The 26,894-nt window shown below is 37.6% G+C and overlaps 1 protein-coding gene across 3 annotated transcripts in view; it reads right to left on the reverse strand.

Moving 5' to 3' along the window:
* EFCAB2 (EF-hand calcium binding domain 2) overlaps window positions 1-25,723 on the reverse strand; it is a 64,662-nt gene extending 38,939 nt beyond the window's left edge. The window contains exons 1-2 of one of the 3 annotated variants that reach the window (XM_033099809.1): window positions 25,610-25,723; window positions 24,997-25,126 (exon numbers count right to left, since the gene is read on the reverse strand). In XM_033099809.1, coding sequence (XP_032955700.1) covers window positions 24,997-25,027 — 31 coding nt within the window. In that variant the 5' untranslated portion in view covers window positions 25,028-25,126; window positions 25,610-25,723. Of the gene's footprint in view, window positions 1-24,996; window positions 25,127-25,479 lie in introns of all 3 variants that reach the window. The other 2 variants (XM_033099808.1, XM_033099807.1) reach the window with 2 other exon arrangements.
* Between the last annotated feature and the right edge of the window lie 1,171 nt (window positions 25,724-26,894).

The following is a 26,894-nucleotide window of genomic DNA, read 5'->3' on the forward strand; positions in this document are numbered from 1 at the left end:
TCCAACAGTCATATTAGCAGCTGACAATGCTACCTGAGAAAGCAAGCCCAGCGCTCTAGAAAAACAGTTAGCTTCTATTGGCCACAATATTTCCAAACTAGTGAAAAGAACAGATATTGAATAGAGGAGACACCACAGTAAATAAATACGCTTCATCCAAATTCAAATGTATTATTGGTTATAAAATTAAAGGGCATACATATCAAACAACAAAATGGGTTTAACAATTTTAATACTCCGTCTGAACACTACAGTCCAAGGCTAAACCAACCAGCAAGCCAAAACCAAACTAAGGCATTACTTTCCCCTTTTGCCCTTTTCTGGCTGGTGATTTTTTTTTTTTAAGTATTCCTAACTTCTTTTACTTAACTAAACATTTTATCATAAAAATAAAAAAGCCAGATTGACTATGTATGTTCTTACCAAAATATAAGAACTTGTATCATCATATTTGGCTAAAATACCATGGTAACATGTCAGAAAGTTATATTAACCTATCAACATTTTCATGTTAACGACCTAATGAAAGCTTTAGAAAGTTTTATTGTTGTCAAAATATATATACATATATTTATATATATAGAAAATATTTAAACTATCCAAATTCAAATGAAAGTATAACAATGTCTTTTTGCATTATGTCTTTAAACAATGAATGCTAATGTTTGCAAAACTATCTGGTAACTTACATTGCTCAAATCAACATTTCAAAATAACAATTGAAATAATGCCTCTGATTTAAAAATATTTCATGAAAAAGTGACTTATTTGGAAGAAAATCTTGAGGATTACTAGAATATACGACAAGCGAAGTACTTGAAGAAATGATTATATTTTAAGAAATACATTTTTACCTGTATGTTTATTAGAATGAAATGTAATGTGATCAAATATGTAATCACTGAGTAAAAACAATATTTTGCTAAAATGCTTCTCTCTATATATTTGTGTATAAGTAACATTATTGTAAATTGATACTAACTGTAGTCCATTATGTCTTCATTAGTTATTAACACACTTAGCTGTCTCAACTAATGGAAGAATCCCCTCTGAACCATGCTTATGTGGTCATGGATCAGGGTTCGGTTTACTGTTCTTCACTTTAAACACTAATCACTTGTTTTTGTTTCAAAAAAGCACTGCACAATGGCCACCACACATGAAAAATGTGTTTACTGAGGTCTTACAAAGATTTTTTTTAAAATATCCATACTCATTCTCCCTTCACAAGACACGAAGTCTCATTTAAACTTAACTCTTGATTAGTTATGTAAATAGAAATGTAAATTAAGCCATAATTCATAAATGTGCTCTGGAAATAATTTTTTGCTATAGAGCATGTTTAAACTATAACCTTAACATATATGAGAAAATGGTTGGTTGATAATTCAAGTAATTCTGTCTATTTAATTCATGGTTATATCTAATTCAAAAATCAGAAATGTTATCTCAAAAATAAAATAGAGCTAAAATTGATATGTAAGTTTTCAGTAAGGTATATGCAATTTTGCCAAGCGTAGAGGAAAATATTAGCAATAATATTTTATTTTCACAGAAATGTCATGTTCAGCAGGTGTTCTAAAAAATGTTACTTTTTATAGAGTGCCCATTTAGCAAAACATGGAATGACCATATGTGGAAATAGGCACTTTTACAAGATGGTCAGATGGTGAACTAATACCAGAAATACTAGTTAACAAGCACATTTTTATAACAGAACCATAGAAATATATGCCTCATTTCAGACACTCTTGTATATTTTAAAATATGTTGTATACTGACTGAAGGTTTATCTGTTTTGATAAAATAAGAATCTTGGAAGTATTTTTTAAGAGTGTTAACAAACAGGTACACTTTTCAATTACTATGTATCCTCCATTCCCGATGCATTTTTATGGGTATTTACTAAATACTAATTCTTAAGTGTGCTTTTAAAAATGATATCCTTTATATTAACTTGGCCAATTTTTCCTATTCCTTAAAAAATAATTCAAAATAACAAAAAGCAAAATCGTACTACAATGCAGTTTCAGGGGAAAAAAACTAAAAAGTATGAGCAAAAGTTCAAGTTTTTGCTCCTTCCTTAAAATGAGAGAGGTAGTTGCCAGGTGAGGACAGTCTGGAGATTAGTAAGGGTCTTTTTTTGTAAGACACATTAAAGGAATTTATATTTTATCCCAAGGTTAATAGATATCAAGTGAAAATTTATAAAATGGGAAGTATCTGGCTAGATTTCTAATCAAGGAAGATCACTCCTGCTGTTGGAGAGGAAAAAGGATCATTAGGAAATCAGCAGTGATCCTGAGAAGACGATGAGCGCATCCCCACTACACCCAACGCTTCCCCATAACACTGTAATTGCGAGACTGTTCCCTACGCTAAGCACATTAGAATGTGAATTCAATAGAGTCAGAGACGTTATCTCCTCATCACTGTTGTATCCCCAAGCCCTTAGCACAAGCAGACACCTGGAGGGTACTCAGTGCTCAATAAAACTTGTTATATGAACAATTAAATGATAAGGAAATAAATAAATTAACCACATAGATACTAAACAATGCGAATATCCAATAAGCATTGCACACTACAGCTCAGGCAAGTTTCTAGCCTCATTCTCCCAAGCCCTGTAACAACAGACATACACCACCATAGTTAGCCACATTTGAGAACTTGAAGACAGCAATTCGTAATTCTTGAGTGGAAAGAATGAAGAAGATGATGGGTATGAAATAGCAGTTCAGATCATTTCAGATGGTGTTACCAAATTAACTTAGTTACTAACTGAAGACCTAGAGTAAGAAGGGTACAAGAGAGGCCATGTGTATTTCATTTATTAGTTTATTCATTCATTTACTCAATTAACAAATATTTGTTGAGCACCAAATGTATACTAGGTACTGCACTCTTCAAAACATTCATAAATAATGTAATCCATATGCTCCGGTCTCACTGGTCAGATCCCAGCTTTGCCAGGTGGAATGTGACCTTGGGCATGTTATTTAACTTCTCCGTGTCCTAGTCCCCAGTCTATAAATTGGAGCTAATGATAGTTACCTATCCCATAGGATCATTGTGGGCATTAAATATGATATGGGAAGTGCATGGTACATAGGAAGCACTCAAAAACATAAGCTATTTTTATTACACTACATTGGGAGTTTGTAACTCGGAGATTGCCTTTACTTTGTATTCTAAAATGTGAAAAATAGACATATTAGCTTCATTTCCAGGATGGGTGTGGGGAATAGATTTGAAGAAATAAATTTTATACATGTACTATATGACACAAAAAGTTATGGTTTATATAATAATTCTATTTAAAAGCTAAAGTTCTGGAGTCAAGCAAAATTGGTCCTGAAGTTCTTACTAATTTCAGCAAATTAACAAATCTCCCTGAAGCCCAGTTTCCTCTTCTACAAAGTTGGAATAATAATAATTAATAATAATAATAGTAATAGCTACCTTCCAAGGTTCCTGTGAGGATTAAAAGAAACTATGTATGTGGGGATCCTGGCACAAAGGAGAACTGATTAAATGTGAGTTGCTATTATTATTTCTCACAAAAATCATCTGGATTAGGCATTAATATCCTTATCTAAGGATATCCTTATCCAAGATGAAGTTATTGAGGCTTAGGAAGGTAAATGACTTGGGAACAAACATCTAGCAAATAGGAAATTAAAGATTCAAGTCCAAGGTTGCATGGTGTTAAAGATTCTATTCTTTTAGCTACATTATTCTGTTTCTCATTGCTTTTAAAAATTGCTTAGATCATATGGTATTTGTCCTTTTTTATTATGCCTGAGTAACATTCCATTATATATATGTACCACATCTTCTTTATCAAATCATCTATCAATGGGCACTTAGGTTGCTATGGTATCTTGGCTATTCCTAGTAATGCTGCAATAAACATAGGGGTGCATATATCTTTTCAAATTAGTGTTTTGGATTTCTTCGAATAACTACCCAAAAGTGGAATTGCAGGCTCATAAGGTAGTTCTCCAAACCGTTGTCCATAATATCTGCACCAGTTTGCAAATGTGGAATCTAAAGAACAAAATAAACACACAAACAAAACAGAAACAGGTTCACAGATACAGAAAACAAACTGAAGGTTGCCAGAAGGGAGAGAGGATGGAAAGCTGGGTGAAAAAGGTGAAGGGATTAAAAAATACAAATTGGTAGTTACAAAATAGTCACAGGTGTAAAGTACAGAATAGAGAATATAGTCAATAATGTTGCAACAACAATGTATAGTGCCAGGTACGTACTAGACTAATCAGGGGATCACTGCATAAATTACATAAATGTCTAACCACTATGCTGTACACCTGAAACTAATATAAAATAATACTGAATGTCAATTGTAACTGAAATAAGTAAATAAAGCATTTTTAATTGCTTAGATTATAAATATTATCATATAATAGAGTTAACATTTAAGATTGATATATCTGTAATCCTTCATAAGAAGCTTTGAATCTTTGAAATGTTTTTGCTTTTAAGTTTCATAATACTTATCTATACAATAGTTGTAAAAAAGAAACAAAAAATTGTCTAATTTTACATTAAATATATGGCACATAAAATAGGACTTAGATACTAAATTTGTTTCCTACTAAAGATAATTGCTCCAAGTACGGCCAGTTTTATAGCCTGTTTAAAATATGTTTTTATCCTAAGGTCTTAAAAATTATAGTTCATGCAGTAATACTAAAATAAGGTTTCTAACCAGACATGAAGTCTTATTATATTACATTTCTGCTTACCCCACTTCAGGGAACATTTCATAACAACAACCAAAAGTAAACCACAAAAAACAGTAAAAAATTAATCCCAAATTTTAATGAAGAGAAGTAGGTTGATTTTTATTCTTTAGACAAATTAGTGGGGAATAAAGCAATAAAAAGAAAAATAAAGAGAATAGAAAAACTAAAATGAGACACATACAGCTTGAATAGAAAACATAAAAATGGGGGTAGGGAGTATATAAAATTTATGAGACAGCACTTTTTTTTATTTTAGTAAAATACACCCATTTGGGAGGATCTCATACGATTAAGATCCAAACCAAAAAGTTAAATTGAACCTTGGTGTAATTTTAAATTTTAATATGTCATGATAAACTAAACTCCTTGTGATAGATATATCTGTCATTCCTTTAGTGGAAGAATTTGTTTTTAAGATATAAACAACTACAAATAAACAAATTTCACTAAAACATTTCATGAATTTCATGTATTAATTATTCACTCTCAGCATCTTAACACTTCATGTTGCAGACTAACAAATCTATTTATCTAGCTTTAATCCCTTTCTCACCAAAGTGACAGTCCTATATTTCTATTAGGTTGGTGCAAAACTAATTGCAGTTTAAAAGGTTAAAAAAAAATTTTTTTTTGCAAAAACCGCAATTACTTTTGCACCAACCTAATACTACATATCTCACCTCCTCAAACTCAACCTATTGAAAAGGAAACTAATTTTCCATCAGACCCTCCATCCGTCTTCAGATAAAGGCCCTTTAACTTATAATTGCCTGTGGGCCATCTGCTCATGCCACCAGTTCTAAAATAGGCTAGGATATTAAGACTTTGTTGACTGATTTCTCCACCACTGGTTGATTCCTTTTATTGCTTGAGATATCTTTTGGATCCCAAGTACTAATATTTCAAGCCAAAATCTGAGAAATGCTTGCAAATAACAGTCAATAAATATTTACTGAATGAAAGAGGACCTTGGAGAATACGTAGGGTAAGAGGGTGGTGAAAGCTGGATTGTTAAGGGTGAGGTAGTAATGAAGAAAATGACAAGTAACATTTCTTGAACTGATTGAAACCTGGCATTGAGTACACACTTTCCGTGGTTTCATTTTCTGCAGTTTCAGTTACCAGCAGTCAACCATGGTCCAAAAATATTAAATGGAAAATTCCAGAAATAAACAAATTCACAAGTTTTAAATTGAGTGCCACTCTGAACAGCATGATTAAATCTCTCACTGTCCCACTTCATCCCAACCAGGACATAATTCACACCTTTGTCCAGCATCGCCAAGTTATACAAGCTCCCCGCCTATCAGTCATTTAGTAGCTGTCCTGGTTATCAGATCAACTGCCCAGGTCCTGCAGTGCTTATGTTCAATTCACCTTGTTTTTCTTAACAATCACCCCAAAGTGCTGACAATTCAAATATGCCAAAGAGAAGCCATAAAGTACTTCTTTTAAGTGAAAAGGTTGAAGTTCTAACTTAATAAGGAAAGAAAAAGAACATCGTATGCCGAGGTTGCTAAGATTTACAGTGAGACCGAATCGTCTGTCCGTTAAATTGTGAAGGATAAAGAAATGTGCGCTAGTTTTGCTGTCGCACATCAAACTACAGAAGTTATAGCCACAGTGCATGATAAGTGCTTAGTTAAGATGGAAAGGCATTACATTTTATCAGAGGTATGTATGTATAAGAAAAAACACAGTATACAAGTATATAGGTATTCAGTACTATCTGTGGTTTCGGGCATTCCCTGAGGGTCTTAGAACATATCTCCACAGATAAGGGGGGACTACTATGGCTGTTTCTTTTAAGAAATTAGCAAGGAAAGAGGAAACTCACACAATTGTAAGATTGGTAGAATTAAGAGAAAAAAATCTTTGAATTTGAGAATGTTTGAGGGCGAAAAGGAAGAAATCAGACAAGACAGAAATCTGCAGATATAAATACTTATTGCTTGCACTCTTGTACCTTCAATTTCATCCTTCACACTGTTGCTAAGTGGGATATACAAAATACGCATATGATTACACAACTTCCCAGCTTAAAACCCTTCAGAAACTCCTCCATCACCTATAGGATAAAGTCAAAGGTCCTTAGCAAGACATAGGAAAATTGCCCTGATCTAGTCAGCTACTCCACCTTGCTCTTGACACTATATATGTGTTCACTGATTCTCAAGGATGAGAATCAGGCCAGTTGTATGAGTAGCACCCAAGAGCTTGTTGAAAATACGAATCTGTAAGGTTTGTCTCTGGAAATTCTGTTTCAGTATCCTGGGCCAGGAATCTGTATTTTTACAAACTACCTTAGGGAATTTGATGAGTAGCCAAGTTTGGGAATCACCACATTAACAGAAGAGGGTAGTTTTAAAGAACATCAAGCTTTGCAGACAGAAACAACCCCAAACAAATCCCTGCTCTAACCTTTATAGACTAACAGGCCTTGGGCAAGTTATATAGTTTCCCTAAGGATGAAACAAACTTTTCTTTTCTAAAATGGAATTAATACCTTACTCACAGAACATTGTAAGTATTAAATGAGAAAATGTATATACAATACTTAGAATATATATGTAAACACGTGCTAACTATGTATGTAAACACTCCAGAGATGTTAACTGTTAATAACTCTATTTAAAACACCTAACTGCTCAAACCATCACGCCCTCCCCAATCCCTACCTTTGTTCATGCTTCTCTCTCTAGCAGGTACTCTCCCCTCCGCGCCCCATCTTTTACTCTGCTGACTTCTAAACCTTTAAGATGCTGCTTCTGCAATCTCTTCCCGCAGTCCTCCTGCTCTCATTCTCTAGGCTGGGTCAAGTACCTGTCCTATGTGATTATACAGCATCCTATGCATACTTCTCTTCATTCATCAGTAATATTCATTGAGAACATACTATGTACTGGATACTGAAGACACAGGCGAGAACAAAACTGATGTGCTGACATTCTAATGGAAAATCAGATATTAAACAAATTACACAAATTATGATTGTGATTAAATCATTGTACTGCAATCAATTACTTGTGTCTATCTTTCCCCACTAAATGGTAAGTCCTTCAAAGCTATATCGAATTCATCTTTATATCTCTGGCTTTGAACAATATCTGGCATAAAAGAAATATGAATAAATAATCTTAACTAAAGCAAAGGCAGGCTTAATTAATGAAGTAAAGTCCTGGAGAAGATAAAGGTGGATGAGATCAGGAACACAAATGAAAAAATTAGCCTTGAACAAGAGAAGGAACAGCTCTTCCACTAAAATAACTAAAGGAAAGTAGGAGAGTGTTGACGAAGGTATGTTTAAAGATAGAGGCAACAAGTTAAGGGAATTCGGGCCTGATGGTTACCATTTTTGAAAGTACGAAGCAAGATAATCTACTGAGATAAGAAGGCTGAAGTTGGATCAGACAGCTTTAGGCAAACTTGCCCCCATCCCCAAGCCAGTCAGGCGCTAAAGTACATTGGTGGATGTGTTACCACAGACTCAAAGGGTCCGCTCACCTGTGCACATTCAAGCCATGCAAGACATGAGCAGGAGTTTGCAGCGAAGAAAGTAAAGGTTTATTTAAGTAATTGGCTCCAAGCCCAGAGACACAGGTGAGCTAGCGCTTTCAGAAACCTGGCTCCCCATGGCTTCTGGAGGCCAGGTTATATAAGAGAAAACCATTAATCCTGGGAGTTGGGGGTGGAGGCTCCACTGGCTGGTGGGGGCCAGCACAGGGAGCAGCTGATCATGGCATCAGGTCCTGATGTCAGTCATGGCCTTGTTCTGCCTGGGTTCCAGGGAGGCATCTGTGGGGCCAATCCTCTTTCATGGATCCGGATCGGAAACATTACTGAGGCCAAGGTGTAATCTTTGACTAAAATCTTATTCTGATTTTAGGTTTGGTTATTGTGTCTTGGTCATGGTTGATAGACCTGAAGCTTTATTCTTAACTGAGTCTGATGCTACCAGAACCTAATGTCCTGAGTGCTTAATGATTACAAGGAGTGAACGTACCGTATATGTACAGGCAGGAGGATCTGGGGAAAGAATGCAAGTGATTTCTAATTCTATCAGGCTAAACAAAGCTGGCTTAGATGAAAGCAAAATGCATGCTAAAGAAATGAAGTTTCTTTACAACCAAATTGTCCTTCAATAGATGATGAATGGATAAAGAAGTTGTGGTATACATATACAATGGAATACCATTTGGCGGTAAGAAAAGATAAAATAGGACCATTTGTGACAACATGGGTGGGTCTTGAGATTATAATGCTAAGCAAAATAAGTCAGAAAGAAAAAGCAGAGAACCATATGATTTCACTGATATGTGGTATATAAACCGAGAATAACAAAAGGAAAAGACAAACAACTGAAAGAAAAATAACTCATAGACATAAACAATAGTTTAGGGGTTACCAGAGGGTAAGGGGGGAGGGGGGAGCAGAGCTCTGGAAGAGGGTAAACGGGGTCTAATATATGGTGATACAAAGAGAACTGATTCTGGGTGGTGAACACAAAATGTGAGATATAGATAATGTATTACGGAATTATACACACGAAATCCATGTAACCTTAGTAACAGTTGTCGCCCCAATAAACTTTAATTTAAAGAAAAAAAAAGATATGAAGTTCATGTGCAGTTACACATGCGTCTGCCTCCTTGTTTTCCTCCACCTCATTTCCCACCTCCGTCTCCTTCTTTGTCCTCTCCTCTTCCTCTCCTTTCTCTCCTTTTCCTTCTTCATGGTTTTTTTTTTTTTTTTTTTTTTTTGGCACCTAGGATCCAAACATCCTTCCTATTTAGAATGATATACTCGTATTAGCAGAACAATGTCCTCTCTCTCACTAAGTGAGCCAAAGAGAATAGCTCTTCCCTCTCCCGGTCTGCTGGTAGTGAAGGAACAGGCATGTAACCTAGGCTCAGCCAATCAGATATTCTTCTACAGGATTTTTGAATCTTAAGAAAGCAATACAAAAAAGTAAGGACAATTTTTAAATTATGTATAGTGATGGCGAAAGCAATAACAGTAAGAATTTAGTATCAGTGGCCTAGGGACAGCGGTGTCAACAACGGAAAATTAACCAACTGTCCTTAGCTGTGGCACAGGCTTCTGAACCTCCTTGGTTCTTGCCCGTTGTTCACGCTGGTTCTCCAGCTTCCCTGTTCATTTTGTGTGCTAGCTGCTATCTTCTAATAAATTCCTTTTCTACTTATATTAGCCAGATTCTGCTTTATTTGATTGATAAATTGGGAGCAGGGAGGGGATAAAAGGATCAAGGAAACTAAAGGTCTTGATAAGATCCAAAAGCAGGTGTTTTATATGTAAGGAAGCAGAGCAGCACTAGAAATCCAGGACATTGTAGTCAGTCAACAGAATAAAAGACTGAAGTTTTCAAAGTGTCTCACAGACACCAACCATGAGAGTAGGATATTGAAAAAGAATGGAAGTGAAGGTCACTGAAGTTGAAAAGAACACGGAATTATGAAATGAGTGTGACAGATGAGTAGCCTAGCTGGTCATTGAAGTCACCCAAAATAATGGTGGAATTTGGAATAGAGAGAAAACTGATAAAGAAAGAAGTACCAAAGGTTTTGATCACAAAGAGTAAGCTACAGGGAGACAGTGATAAAGAGAAAAGGTTAATAAGATGAAACAAATTTCAAAGGAAGAAAATTTTTATTTAAGAATAAAAGTAATAATTTAGAATTGGAAGTATGCTGATTCAACTTACTACTTGAAGGCAAAAAGACACGGGAGAATGAATTGCCATTAATCAAAATGGCACCAAAAGAAGTTGTATGCCAAAAGAAAAGCCAGGATTAAGTTAAGAAAATAAGAGGAGAGGGATGTTCCACAAAAAGAGTATTTGTAAAGAAGTTTATTGACATTCGAATAAATCTGAGGTACCAAGGGGCTCCACGGAAAGTGGTGAGAAGAAAGTCAGGAGGAGGAGGAGAAAGGATAGGTACAGAAGGTCAGAGCTATATAGAGAAGGGAATGTAACAAAAGATAACTGACCAGAGATGTCCACATATGAAACAGAAGTCAAACAGCTACTGCTGAACTTAAGTATACTAAAGAAAATTCATATTTTAATACAAAGACAATAATCCTATGCACTATTTTTCCACTCTTTTACCTAAGGCCTGGGCTCCATAATCTGTTATCCCAAACTTAGGTTTAAATCTATGCTCTCTGGTGAGTTCTTGAACAAGTTACTTAATCTGTAAGCTTCAGTTGAGGGTAGCAGCTCAGGATTATAAATGCCCAATGAACAACATGCGGCAGTGCTCTGGACCTGTGGCCACTAATCCATGCTCACTAGACTATGAAGTTCTTAAAGGCAGGGACGTGGCAAACAACCTCCAGATGGCTCCTAAAGATTCCCGCCTCTTTGTTTTCACACATACATATAGTCAGTCCCCTTTCACATTATACCAGGGCTGATGGTGTGACCAATACAATATGGCAGAAGTAATGGTACGCCACTTACATAATAAATAATAGAGAATTTTGGTACCTGAAAGTGAGATGCTGCCATAACAAAGGCCTACATATGTGGGAGAGGCTTTAAGTCAGGGAGTGATGGCCTTTGAGTCGGCTGTAGGTTACAGCTCAAAGAAAAGTGAGGAAAATCACACTGGAAACTGCAAAGGGGGATCTTTTTTATGAATAGCAGAAAAATTGTTATTAGCATAGAAAGGAGAAAATATGTCTAATGAACTAGGTGGTGCAGATAAAAGGATTTCTAGGAAAAATACTGAAGATGCTCCCTGGTTCCCTCCGGCTTCATATAATAAAAATAGAAAAGGAGAAGGATAATCCAAAGGAAAGTCTGTTAAACAAAAAGGAGCCAGGAATTGCTAGTTAAGAAACTTCTCTGCCTCTCCAGATGGCAACAGATGCTAAGATAAGAAATGGCTCCTGGGCAAAGATCAAACTTGGGGCACTGCCAGAAAACCACAGTCTAAACATGAACTAAAGTATGTGACTGTAAAATCCTTTGTTAAGATATCAGAAAGAGTATGTCTCAGATCCGTTCAATCAAACAATAGGGCTTCAAAAGAAGCCTAATGACTCTCAGCTGTCTCAGCAGAAGCCCAAAATAGAGAATGGCTTGTCTCAAATAAATTTGTGTATGTGTCTTTTGTCTAATGGACAATAAGATTTATAGAGGGTCCATGAAGATTTTAAGAGAATTATATTTGCACCTCCAGCTTGGACTGAAAGGGGACAAAAACAGTACAAAATTTAAAACAAATTTTTGGACTTCCAAAAATTCTATTAGCAGAAAACAGGCTTAAAAATGCGGCTTAGCTGAAAACATGTACTATATCTCATAAAAGGGAGTGTGCCTCCTACCCCTCCTGCCCCATTTTTTAATAGAAGTGTATACAGAAGTTATCCTTTAACTATCCTACTGTGGGTTGGGTGGCAAATAACTTGTCTCTTTAGTTCACATGTCTACAGATTGAAAGAAACTGTACTCAAGAAGCTGTAGTTAAGTAACTACAGCCAAGGAACCTCATCCAAATCTGGGCTTGATTTAGATATGACATTCTGGACTTTTAGCTGATGCTATAATGAGATAAGACTGTGATGGGCCTTGGAAGAGGGTACGTATATTCTGTATGTGTGAAGGATGTGAATGATTGGGGGCCACATGGAAGACTGTGCTAGCCAGCTCCAAGATGATTCCCAATAACACCCATCTCTTGGTATTCATACCATTGAAGAGTCGTCTCCAATATTATACCAGTATTAGCTTATGTCATCATAAACTAACAGACTATGACAGACTATGATAGTATGGAATATCTGAGATTAGGTTATACAAGGTACTGTGGCTTCTGTCTTGACCTCTGTCTGTCACTTAGATGACTCACTCTGGGGGACATTAGATACCATGTTGTAAAGACACTCAAATGGTCTACGGAGAATCCTGTGTATCAAGAAACTCACCAGTAAGAAAATGAGGCCTCCTGCCAACAGCAATATAAGCGAGCCCAGACTTGTGAAAAACTCTGAGCCAGAATCACCCAGTAAAGCCACATCTGGAAATTGTATGAGATAGTAAGTGTTTACTGTTTTAAGCTACAAGGTTTGGGGGTAAATGGTGGCACAGTAATAGTTAACTGATACAGGGACTATGTCAAATTCATTCTTTTATTTCTGTAATCCTAGCTGTTTCAACACATTTTGCTAAATCAGATTAGTTTCCCTTCCCCTTCCCTCTCTCATCTAGATTTGTCACTTTCTCAGTTTTATAAAGAATTTAAGGTTTGAATAATTATTTTGTAAGTAATATAAAACAAACTTTTCCTCACTAAACATATATTTAGTTGTGTTCCACTGCTGCTGTTATCTACACTGTGAAGGAAATGTGGTCCAACTTAGCTTTAAAATGGGCTGGATAGGTTTCTGTCTTGTCATAGTTTGCTATTTTACTGTAAACAGCTTTTATAAATTTTAAGGGAAGGTTTTTCTTGAAGAAAAAATTTTCAAGCTTAGAAACAAAGTGCAATCGTAGACCTCTACATAAAGAAGTCTGTCAACTGCATTTCATGGTTTAGAAAAAAGCTTACTGTAGTTTTCAGCTCCCTATCAGCTATTCCTATCTCTCTTTTTTCATCTGGCTTAAAAAATAGCGTCACAAAGTTTAAAAGAACTTCTTTAAAAACCAACTGATTTCTTCTTGAATTAATCAGCCCAGAAAGTCAATTTTAACAACTCTCTTTACTTTCTAGACTATGAAAGCCTTTTAAAAGGGTCAAGCCATAGGAAAATGATTTGAAAAGTACTGAATGTCAAAAAACAAAAAAAACAAAAACAGTTTCCTTATGAATACTTGTTCACTGATTGCAAATAAATGTCAAGATATTTATATTACTTTTTAGAAATTTAGAGCATTAATATAAAAATTGAAAATAGATTTCCTGTCAAGATGGCAGAGTAGGTAAACACTGCATTCATCCTCTCATTAAAATTACAACTAAACTGCACAACAACCATTGAGAATCACCTGAAGTCTAGCTGATCAGAAATCCTACAACTAAAGACATACACAGGAAGCCAGGAGGGGCAAAGATACGGAAGAGGTTGGTGCCCATATCCATGAGTGGCAGTTAAAAATTGGGAGGGCTATCTCAGCTGCAGAGGTCCCCGCTGAGGAGCAAGGGGTCCCAGACGCACACCAGGCTTCCAAGACCTGGCTGTGAAAACCAGCAAAGATTGTGGCTGAATGAGACGGAGGGTACCTGTGGTCCCAGGCATTCCTCTTACAGGGCCCCCGCACTGACTTTCTCACTGACAGACTCACATGCTCTGGGCTCCAGCACTGGGGCAGCAGCTCGAAAGGCTCCAGGGACATATGAGGAGGAAATGAAGTGTCTGGCTTCAGGTTGAGAGATGGAGGGGCAGCTTTCTCCAAGACAAAAGTGCTGGCAGAAGTTATTGTTCCTTTGTTCAGCCCTCTCCACTCCAAGCGTGCAGATGCAGGCAACCCCCATATCTGAGTCTCCATCAATCTGGCTAACACCGTTCACTCAGCCCTGGTGATTCCCTAAGACCCCACCCCACCCAACTTGTGGGCACACCCAAGCCGCTTCCAATGGCTTTTCCATACAAATGGCTTGTCTTGGCTCAAGCTATAGACTTTCCTAAAATCTCTCAAAGGTTCACAAACCCCAAAGCAGCAGCTCTAGCCTTGGAGTGCCCCACACAAGCACAGGTAGTGCAGAGTCCCAAACAAGATGAACCCAAACAGGCCCACATCAAGACACATCATAATTAAAATGTCAAAGGTTAAAGACAAAGAATCTTAAACAGCAAGAGAAAAGCAGTTAGTTACACATAAAGGAGCTCCCATAAGACTGCCAGCTGATTTCTCAACAGAAACTTTGCAGGCCAGAAGGGATTGGCATGAAATATTCAAAGCAATGAAAAGCAAGGACCTACAATCAAGATTATTCTACCCAGCAAAGCTATCATTTAGAAGCTAAGGCCAGATAAAGAGCTTACCAGACAGAAAAAGCTAAAGTTCATCACCCGCAAGCCAGTATTACAAGAAAAGTTAAATGGACTTAAGAAGAAGAAAAACGGATCCAAAATATGAGTAACAAAATGGCAATAACTACATACCTATCAACAATTACTTTAAATGCAAATGAATTAAATGCTCCAATCAAAAGACATAAAGTGGCTGAATGGATAAGAAAACAAGACTCTTACATATGCTGCCTACATGAGACTTACTTCAGATGAAAAGACACACAGGGACTGAAAGTAAAGGGATAAAAACAGATATTTCATGAAAGTGGAAATGAAATTTAAAAAAAAAAAAGATGGGGTAGCACCATTTATGCCAAAAAAATAGACTTTAAAACAAAGACTATATAACAAGAGACAAAGAAGGACCCAGTAATCCCACTTGTGGGTATTTATCTGAAGAAACCCAAAACACTACTTCAAAGGGACATATGTACCCATATGTTCAGTGCAGCATTATTGCAGCACTACATGAGCTATTTAACACATTATTATAAAATAGGGTTTGTGTTAGATTATTTTGCCCAACTGTGGGCTAATTTAAGTATTCTCAGCATCTTTAAGGTATGCTAGGTTAAATATGATGTTCAGTAGGTTAGGTATATTAAATGTATTTTCAACTTATGGTATTTCCAACTTACAATGGATTTATTGGATGTAACACCATCGTAAGTCAAGGCACATCTGTATATAAAAATATGTGAAGTGATGGATGTATTCATTGAGTAGATGAGAGGAATCCTTTCATAATGTATATCAAATCACCTCGATGGATACTTTAAATAACTTATAATTGTATGTGTCAAGTGTACCTCAATAAAGCTGGGGGTAAAAAAAGTTCTGAGCAGATACCTCACCAAAGAAGATATACAGATGGCAAATAAGCATATTGAAAGATGCTCAAGATCATATGTCATTAGGGAATTGCAAATTAAAACAACGAGATACCACTACTCACCTATTAGAATGGCTAAAATTCAAAAAACTGTCAGTAGCAAATGGTGGCAAAAATATGGGGCAACAGGAAGTCTCATTCATTACTAATGGGAATGCAAAATGGTACAGCTACTTTGGAAGACAGTTTGGCAGGTTCTTATGTAAGTAAACATAATCTTGCCATACATAATCCATCAATTTCACTCCTTGATAGTTACCCAAATTTGTTAAAAACGTGTCCTCACAAAACCTGCATTTGAATGTTGTTTATAGAAGCTTCACTCATAATTGCCAAAAATTGAAAGCAGCCAAGATGACCTTCAACAGGTGAATGGATAAACTGTGGCACATACATACACTGGAATATTATTCTGTGATAAGAGAGAAGTGAGCTACCCATGATAAGCCATGAAAGACATGTAGGGACACTGTGTGCTGCTAAGAAGCCATTCTGAAAAGGCTACATACTGTATGATTCCAATAATATGACATTCTGGAAAATTAAAACTATAGAGGCAGGAAAAAGATCAGTAGCTGTCAGGGGCTTGAAGGGCAGGGGAGATGGTTAAATATGTGATGAAATTTTTTAGGATAGTGAACCTATTCTGATACTATAACAATGGATACATGACACTGCATTTTTCAAAACTTTTTATAGACAAAGAGTGAACCCAAATACCGCGTTTCCCCGAAAATAAAACCTAGCCGGACCATCAGCTCTAATGCGTGCTTTGGAGCAAAAATTAATATACAACCAATATTATATTATATTATATTATACGCAGTCTTATATTATATTAAAATAAAACTGGGTCTTATATTAATTTTTGCTCCAAAAGACGCATTAGAGCTGATGGTCTGGCTAGGTCTTATTTTCGGGGAAACACGGTATATAAAAAGAAAATCGTCTAGGAGGGTGAGGCAATCCCAAGATGGGACGCAAACTGTGACAAAAGAAACTAACTACATTACAAATGTATAAAATAATCTCACTGAAGAAACTGGGGAAGGAAAAATGCTGCCCTAAGTAACTTCGAAAATAAGTAGGATCTGTAAAACTGAAGGCAAAATGAATGCACATAAGCACCGTGCTCCAGTTGATAAAGTTGTTTCCCACAGGGATATGAGTTAACAATTCTGACACTGCTATACATGTATACTGGAATTGAACAATAAAGCAAATGGAGAGTGTGTGGTGGGAGCCAGGTTTCTCACTGTTAAGAGCAGAAATTTACTTACAAGCAACAGTAGGTTAGAATGATCCATGTAATAATGGATTAGAGTTGGAAATATCAATATGAACTCATGTTCAGTTTAATATATAGATATCGATGGTTACATAAATAAATCTCTGTATTTATACACACAAGTTAGTGTGACACATATACCTCTTTGTTCTGTAAGCTGGCAGCACCGAGAAACAATAACACCCCAGTAGCAGTGAGCACACTTTTCACCCAGATCTTGGTTTCTAATACCATTCTCTAATAAAAGGAACTAAGGCTCTTTGGAGAAATGTCTGATTCTATGACTGGGGCAAGAAATATAAAGGATGAGCCCAGAGTATCTTACTGCCAGAAAGTAAGGAAGTGCTTTTAAAAAAACAAAGCAGAAAACAAAAAAACAAAAACAAAAAACCTTCACATTATGGGGCTATATCAAAGGGACACAGGAAGCAACTGAAAGCTCCCAAAGGCTAAAGCTGGAACAATTTGAGCAACAAAATAAATATAGCACTGAATTGTAGCCCAAAGTATAAAATAAATATCGATGAGTCCATACTCACATAAATAAATGAGTGAACAAATAAATAGGGGAGAAGAAACAAATCTGTGCAGAAGAATTCCAAATAATTTATATAGATTCTCTGCCCTCAAGGAGGCACAGAATAACTCCCCACCCCTTATGTGTTGTGCAGTGACTTCCTTCCAAAGAGTACAGATGGAAAGGGAAGAAAGAATAACTGCACAGTGGAGATGCCTGACAAACACTGCCAGCCATGCGATCCAGGTAAACATCAACAGTGATATAAATTTTATTGAGAGTATGTACCCTTGATATAATGTGAGAAAAATGGTACTTTACCTCTGTGGTCTTCCTCCCAAAATCCCATAACCCCAGTTTAATCATGAGAAAAACATCATACAAATTCCAGCAGAGGGGATTCTACAAAATAGCTGACCAGTAATCCTCAAAACTGTCATCAAAAGTGGTCATCAAGAACAAGGAAAGTCTGAGAAACTGTCACAGCCAAGGGGAGTCAAAGGAGATATAACAACTAAATGTAATTTGGTATCCTAGATGGGGTCCTGGAACAGAAAAAGAACATTAGACAAAAATTAAGGAAATCTGAATAAAGTATGCGCTTTAGTTAATTTTAAATGACTTATTAAAATCTTACTTGGAACAAATGTTGCTACCCTGTCTAGGTTGCAGCACAGTGTATCGGTTAAGATCACAGATTAGAGCCAAGAGGGGGTGAAAAGATCAGCCCCACCACTTATTAACTCTGTAAACTACTGGACAAGTTACTTAACTACAAAAGGTTACAGAGCTAATAAAAGGACAATATATTTTCTTCAACAAGAATAAAAAGGACAATATCAAGAACATCTATCCCACAAGGTTGTTTTGAAAAGTACTACCTGAACTATAGTAATATTCAATGAAAGTTACCCATTACCATTACTAATTTTTTCTAACTTGGGCAAATTGCTTAGTATCTCAGCAAAGTAAGTTATATAGATTTCATTGAGAGAAATTAACTTTTTTTATTATTCACTCACATGAAACATACAGAGAAAGGAAAAATGGGCAAAAGTCTAACATCACACTCGGGACTATTAGCATTAGTTTTCATGACATCACAAACCTTACTGGAATCTGTTGATATTTCATTAATATCTTGTATCAGGTTAGATATATAAATCATCTTTCTTAAAATATTAAATAAAAGTTTTTATTTCATACTCCTCTAAAAATATTCTTTACATTTTGTCAGTTGTTCCTACTCTATTTGGTCACAAAAACATGCAGCAGACTTGTTCATTGTAAAACAATTAAATTAATATATCAATATAATAATAATAAAATACCTTTTTAGTTGGTGAAATGGCAGTTAGAGGTAAGTTATATCATTACATAGTAATTCCTTTTTCTCTTTAATTCCATATTATGCACTAACAAAGCTAACAATTTGACATTATATTTGTTTTTCAGCAATGGAAATGCTAAGGCTAAAAATTAGTTATTGCACCAAGTTAAAATCAGACCATTGAAAGAAAAAAAAAGTTACACTTAATTTCAAAAGAAGAAATTAATGATAATACAGAAGGCGTTGTCATAACCAAAATAAAAGTCAAATCATCCAAGGTTATAGAGGTTTTTAAACAAACATTGCATCTGAGTTTTTTTCTAAAACTAAGTTGTCTGTATACATATTTAAATATTTAACTAGGTGCTCAAAACCGCACCTACAGAAACGAAGATAAAATAATAAGTCCCAAGGGGAATCCTTACCATGAGAACTGCTCAAAACATACAGCAAAGAAGTTAAAGAAATACCCTTAAGGTTAATTAACTGTTAAGTACAAATAATGTTATTATTCTGTTTGACCCAAGTAATGCCAATACTTATTACAAATATGCTGTTAAAAAAGAGTCAAGAACCCAACTCTGGCCTTTTTTTGGGAGGAGAAGGAGAAAGTAGTTCTGAATGAATTCTTAATTTATAAACAACTTGAAACAAAGACAATTCATCATCAAAACACCTGGTTTAAAAATAAAATTCACCCATCATCTATCTAGCTTTATGTTATCAAATGTTTATTGATCTACTACAAATATGTTCCAATTTAAGAGGAAAAGAAACTAGCTACAGCAAACCATAACAGCAGATGTGCTAAAACTCAGGGAGGTATGTTAACGCAAAGCGGCACCTACCTGAGTCTTGAGGATGGGACTTAGGTAGAGACCAGAAGGAAGAAGTCAGAAGTTGAAATACAGAGATGTTAATTCATTCCTAACCCTCTCTTTCAAATCCCAATCTCCAGTCACAAAGAAATTTAGAATCTCTAGACCCAAACCTTCCGGGGCATTTCCTCTGCCGCCACCTAGAACAAGGAAGCACCATCATCATCTGTCCTTGGCCTGCTTCAATCCACCACAGTGTGGCAAGGGAGCTTCTGAAAACAGAAACTGAACTGTATTAGCTCCCTAATTAAAGAGCTTCTTCGATGGCTTCCTCTTGCTCTGGAATAGAGGTCAGCCTCCCGGCCTAGTCATCAAATAGACCTGGCCTCTGCCTACTTTACAAACAGCATTTCACACCTCACCTCTCCGTTCCAGCTACACTGGCCCTCATTCAGTTCCTCTAATAAGCCATGCTCCTTGATCGCTCTGAATTTGCACTTCCTTTTGCTGAAAACTAGGTAGGTTTTCAGCACAGAGAATGCCACACACAAAGCCCCTAAACAAAAAATTACAGCAGGTGTCCCTCTTCTGGAACCCTGAAATTTTTGAACTACTTACCCCAAATGGAGCTAAATAATTATGTAATTATGGTTCTCTCCTCTACAGTAATATAATCTCTAAGAGGACAAGCCCCAAATCTGGTTTTTTCCCCAGGTCTAGCACAGTCTGGCACAGTAAGTTATGACTGATAACATTTATAGAGCTCTTACTCCAAGTGAAGCTCCGCCCCATGCTTTACCACCTTATGAGGTCCACATTATGAGGTAGGTTCTACTGCACTCATCTGACATGTGAAGAAGTTACAACAGTTCGGTACCTAGCCTACAGTTACCCAGCTCTTAAGTGGCAGAGCTGGAATTTGAATCCATAAGAATTTACTATAGCTTTCATGTTCTTAACCACTAAGCAATACAATCTATTTTTAAATGAAGCCTATGATGAGGAAACAATATGTGCACAGGCCATCGCTTTCATTATGGAAACAAATAAATTGTTCATTATGATGAAGTGTAAAAAGCATGGAGAGTGGTGTCAGACATGTGATCAGAAAAAACCTGGGGAAACTAAACATCCTTGTCAGCTCTGGTTAAATACACACTAAGGTACTGCTCTAAATTAAAGGACACTAAAGAGACACGACGACTAAATGCAATATGTAATCCTGGACTGACACCTGTGCTAGAGGGGGACATGCTATCACAGGCACTACTCACAACTGGGACAACTGACAAAATTAGAATATGGGCTGTAGAATTAGATTAAAAAATTGTCTCTATGTTGAACTTCATAGAGATTTTGCATAAGAGACTATCTTTGTTCCTAGGAAATACACACCAAAGTATTAACGGATAAAGTGGCATGATTATATGTAACATACACTCAAATGTTTCAAGTAAAAAAATATACACATATAATGTTATCTTACATGTTACATTACAAAATGTATTATATTACATATATGAGAGAATGATAAAAATGTGGCAAAATGTTGAAATTAGTGAATCTGGGTAAAGGGAATGTGGGAATTCTCCACTATTACAATTTTTCTGTAAATTTGAAAGTATTTCACAAAATTAGAATTATTTCATAAAATTACAAAACTATTTTTAAAAATGTTTCATTTACACTTAACACACAACACTATGTTAGTTTCAGGTGTACATTATAGTGATTAGACATTTATGTAACTTATAATCACCTCAATAAGGCTGGTAACGATAATAATTAGGGCACGTCACTCTCTACTATCAACTGTACCAGGCATCCCTAAATTCTAAGTCTCTGATTTAAGGTCGTCAGAGGGTAAACTTCCAGTCTTCTAGAAGGGAAGTGATCACCTGCTTACTCCAGGGAATGGAAGATTCAACCACCTGCTTTATGACTTTTATCCAAACCTCCTATATTTACCCTCACTCCACACACATGCCTTCAGAGATGCCTGCTGCCTCCAACCCTGTGCCTTCCCAGGGTTTTACAGATCCACTTGGTTTGCTACCTTTTGGCTCCCTCTTCTACAGGCTTATATTTATTTAGAATTTTATTCCTAAGCAGTTTGTTTTCTAGGCATGATTCTAATTACAAACAGAAGATACTTCCACTCCTATATAAAATTCTCTAGGAGACAGACACAATAAAATAAGATTTAAAGATCCAAAGAATCAACTATTGCATTGATTCTCCATTTAAACAAAGATTTCTTAATGTAGGAAAAAATAAATTATACTATATTAAAGCACAAAAAAGCTACAAATAAGCATAGACTTCAAATGTACATAATCTTACAGAAAATTTTTATAAAAAGAACATAATAGCCCATCATAGATTTAGTTAACTTTTTTTAACCAACATTCTCAATACTTATATCAAGATTAATCCCTAAATGTGGAAGAGCTGGATATAATGGCTACTCTCAGAAACTTAGTTCTCCTTAACAACTAAATAATATATCTCACGATTAAAGATGAACTAGTTAAAACATATGCATATTTCTACAAAGATAATTTTGTGGTGGTTGTTTTTTAAAGACAGGCTAGTGAATACTTTGGCTTTCAAAAATTGTTGAGCCAGATGAAATAAGCCTACCTATAACGAAGAGGAAAAAAAAACCTAACAACAGTTTTATCTACTTTTAGGTAGAAAATAAATTTTGGGGAAACAGCAAGCAATGCTTTGGTTAAAACATAAACATCTTTAATTAATTCAAATGATCTAAATTCAACAAATATTGAGTTCCTACCATGAGCTGAGCACTGTACAAGACAATGAGTATATGGTCCCCGCCCTCTTGAACTTTATAGAGTAATGGATATATCCTCCAAAATTATCCTTTCTTTTGTGTGAATCCATGATCATCAAGCACTTTTTAAAATATAAATTCACCCTCCTTAAAACCTTAATACCCGTGAAACTATATATTTACATTGCAGAGATCAGCTTTCTGGTCAAGACGTCAACATACACTATTTAAGTTAATAAATCATTATTCAGGATTGCACATCACTCTTCATGAGTTTAGTTAGCTTGAGTGACTCCCCAAAGTCTGATCAATTCTGATTAATTGGCTAGATGTAATTTCTAATCTTCAAAGCTGAGAATCAAATATAGGAGTGCAATGTCAATACAAAGATTATCCTCAGACAGCATGTGCCTTTATTTCATCATGCCCTTCAAAATGTAATTATAGTTAACTCAAAAAATTGTTAAGAATAAATGAGATATACCATACAACAGTGCTTCTCAAACTTTAATGTGTATATGAGTCACCAAATCTGTTAAAATGAAGACTGATTCATAGGTCAGGAGCAAGAACTGACATTTTTCTTTTCTAATAAGCTCCCTGTGATGCCCAGGCTACTGTCCACACACCAGGAGCTAGAACACCCCTGGGACAGTATCTGGCATACTGGCTTCTCAGCGCCATTAACTGTTCTTCCCATTGTGGATATCTTATCTCCCCTACAGATCTTACCTTTCTAGGGAGAAAAGATGAGGGCTTTGTCATCTTTATATCCTCCAAAGTTCTAACCTAATCAGAATGCCTTCCATATGATAGGCATTAAATATGCCAACTGAATGAATGACATACAGCTTTTAACAGTCATTACTTCTTCTATACTTATAGACAGATTGTTTCTCCCTCTGAATTATTTTAAATAATGTATTTCAAAAATATTTCTGAAAACTGAAAAATCAGAAAAGCTCTCAATCTATTTTTAAAGTAAAGAAAAAAATTGTATTTGCAACATAATCCAGTGCTTTGTTTCTCATGCTGACCTAATCAAATCTTTTGCTAAAACACAAATATCCACAAGTAACTTATCTCCTAATGATTGTTTACATTTTTGTAAGAATTAATTAAAATAACTAAGTCATTTGGTTTTCTGAGTTTTAAAAAAAACCGTACAAATAATAATTTTATTAGAATGTACCTTAATGCAGTATGATAACTTATAAGGACATCTTAGGAACGTTGACATCTATATAAAATAATTCTGTCCTTTCAGACTAAGGGTACCATGAAAAAATGAAATAGTATGACTCTTATCTATAGGCAGATCTTCGCAGTTTTTGTGCTTCCCCGCTGAATTTTCTGTGATCACCATGACAACTGACTATCTCAGAACTGGCTTCTTCACTTGTAAATATTAGTTGTTAACCTGAAACACTTTGTTCCATGCTGAGAAAAAAGGCATGTTGATAGGGTGTGCTTAGATCTCTCAAAAAAGGAAACAGAGGTGGAATGAATTACTTTCATTTCTAAGATGTGCACCTCTACAGTTATGGCTTGATGTTGGTTTTGCGATGAGTCTGCCAATTCCCAAACATAAACAGACATTTTCGAGTAAGAGGATGGTAACCCAGTATTGGATTATACTGTTCAGTGAAAACAAAGGTCTTGCAAATAAACGTGGATAATCGCTTCTCCGCACAAAAGAACACATCAATCCTTCCGATCTAGTGACCAGGAGCCTGGAAGCCCCGTCCTTCCACGTTGGCCGCGCCCGTGACCGGGTTGGCGGGCTGATGCGGCCGCGAGCCCGCGGCAAAGGCCGAGTCGGCGCACGGGAGCTAGTGCGCGTTCCCGCTCGATTGCTCTGTCGTCTTTATTAACATCGTGTTTTGTTTTGTGTTTTAAAACAAAACCCCAGACGGGTGGGCGCAGCCGGTAGAGCAGAGGCATTTCGGAGCCTAGAGGCGCGGAGGGGACAACTGTGACCTCGAGGCCGTCCTCCCATGTCCCCGGTGAGGAGGCAAAATGGTGGCCGCGGGAGCCAAACGCCTGGGGAGGGGGAGGGGTTGCGGCGCGGCCGGAGAGGACCCGGCGGCCAGGCCCGTCCTCACCCAGGACGGCCCGGGGACCACAGCTCCGGAAGCTGCCGGCGTGGCGCCTGCGGCCCGGAGAGCCGGGGCGACGGTTTGGAAGCGGGGTCCCCGCGACCGTGAACAAGGACGCCATTATCGCCCTACGCCGCCAGTGCCTCGGCCGCAACCCAGGCTGGAACCGTGGCTCGGTCCCCCGAGGGAGGGACGAAGAAGGGGGACGGGAGGAACTGGGCGGGCGGGGCGGGGAGGAGACCGAGGGGGGCGGGGCGGGGAGGAGACGGGGGCGGGGCGGGGCCGAGGCGTGGGCCGGGGAGGCGGCGGGAGCCGGGGAGAGCGGCCCCCTCCGCAGTCACCGCGCCCTGCGGTGGGAGTTCCAGATGGAGGGTCACCCGGCCCCACCCGGCGCTCCCCTGCGCGGCCCGGGTCGCCGCGGGCGGCGAGGGCAGCCTCTTACCTGAGTGTTCCCTTTCTTTATTGTCCGCCATCTTGTGCGGAACCCGTTGCCCGAGAGACGACGGTCGTTAACCGAGGGCGCGGCGTCCTTGCCCCTCCAGCCCCCGCGGCGAGTCGGGCCTGGAGGACCGCTGCTCGAACCCGGAGGGAAGGAGACCCTTAATCGGGGGAAGGGGCGACTCCGAGCACGCGCCCTTCCCCCACTTCCCGCCGCGACCCTCGCGCGCCTGCGAGACCCGAGCCCGGTCCCGCCGCCCCCCGCGCCGCTCCACCGGCTGGAGCACTTTCCCCGCAAAAGCGGAGCCTCAGCCCTGATTTCTCTGACGTAGAGGAGTTATTTAATAAAGTTCCGAAAGCCTCCTTTCCTTTATTTTTGATGCATTTGGGGACATCAGACACACAGCTATCGCCCACCCCTCCTGGGACGACGTGGCGTTACTCGATTTTTATTTTTGATTTTTTTACTGCAGATTTTAAAACGCACCTGGAGAGCTGGGTGAAGCGCCCGACTCCCGAGGGGGTGACAGAACCCCCCCGCAATCCCGCCTCCTCCCCCTTCCCACCCACCGCCCGCGTCGCGCTGGGAAGCGGCTGGCTGCGGCGCAGAGGCCGACCTGCCCCTGCTCTTGCCGTCCGCCTTTGCTCCGCTCCAGGCATGGCTCGCCGCCGGCTCCCAGGGACGGCGACTGCACCGCCTATGGGAACTGGAGCTAAACGCAAAACTCGGCCGGGTGCAAGAGGAAATCAGAGCCATTTGACTGTTATTACTTGAAGAAAGAAATAGCTGGAGAAAAACGTGTGCAAAATAGGTTGCGTCGTCAAGGCTGCAATTTCTGATACGGAATAGGTTCTCCTAGCGACAAAAAACGTGCCCGAGTTGTGCTTATTGCTACAATAGGTTAAGATGTTCTTAGTTGTGAAATTGGACTTGACCTCTAGTTAAAGTTACTATGGAAAAGTCCTACAGCCCGCTTTTCTGAAACTTGCAACTGGAACATGATGTTAAATTTTGGTCTCTAAAATTTTAACGAGAAGTTCACTATACAAGAATATTTTCTTTTTAAGATGATTTTTGAATAATATGCCTAATAATGAGGGTCAAACGAATATGTATTTTTAAAACTAATCTTGGATGATTTTTTTAAGTGCATATGTGTACTAATGTAAATGACTTGATGTTATGTAAAAACAGTAAGAGGCCTTCAAAATACAAGGTATTCTATGATTTTACTGTTTTTATGCTTTTTATTAATTCTGGTTCTATAATTTCTCAGTAAACCCTAAAGCAAACTACGATTTTTCTTTATTAAAGTAAGTACTTTTTCTATAGAAGATATTCATGTGGTGCTGTGATCAGCATTCTCTTTGAAACTGAATATAAACGATGGCATCATCACAAATGGCTCATATTCAAAGATAGATATTTATAAAAATGAATACAATTGTGTACAGTAAATTCTTCACACCCAAAAATATGGAAAGTAATCATTAGCATTTATATGTAAATGTCATAGTCATTATGGTCTACTTATTTGTTTAAAGAGGCCCACTGGCCATATAGATAATGAAGGGCTTTGAAATAAATGTAGAAAACCAACTTTGGTCTCAGGTTTATTACCTATACCTATTTCCTGTGCCTTTTCTCCTATGCTGTTTTGCATTTCTCTTTTTCTGGAATGCCTTTCTCTTCTCTCTCCCTACCCCAACATTCACCCTCCCACAGTCACATTTGTTCCCTCCTGGTTGTCACTGACCTCCTTGGAAGCTTTTCCTGTCAACCTCTTCCTCTATCCTGTACTCATAGAGCATCTCACATTGATTGTCGATGACTTTGTTTTGCTAAAATACAAAATTCAACCAAGTAAATTTGAAGGTCTAATTGACTGTAGTAAGCGATTC

This window comes from Rhinolophus ferrumequinum, chromosome 27 (genome assembly GCF_004115265.2).
Source record: "Rhinolophus ferrumequinum isolate MPI-CBG mRhiFer1 chromosome 27, mRhiFer1_v1.p, whole genome shotgun sequence".
Lineage (NCBI taxonomy): Eukaryota > Metazoa > Chordata > Mammalia > Chiroptera > Rhinolophidae > Rhinolophus > Rhinolophus ferrumequinum.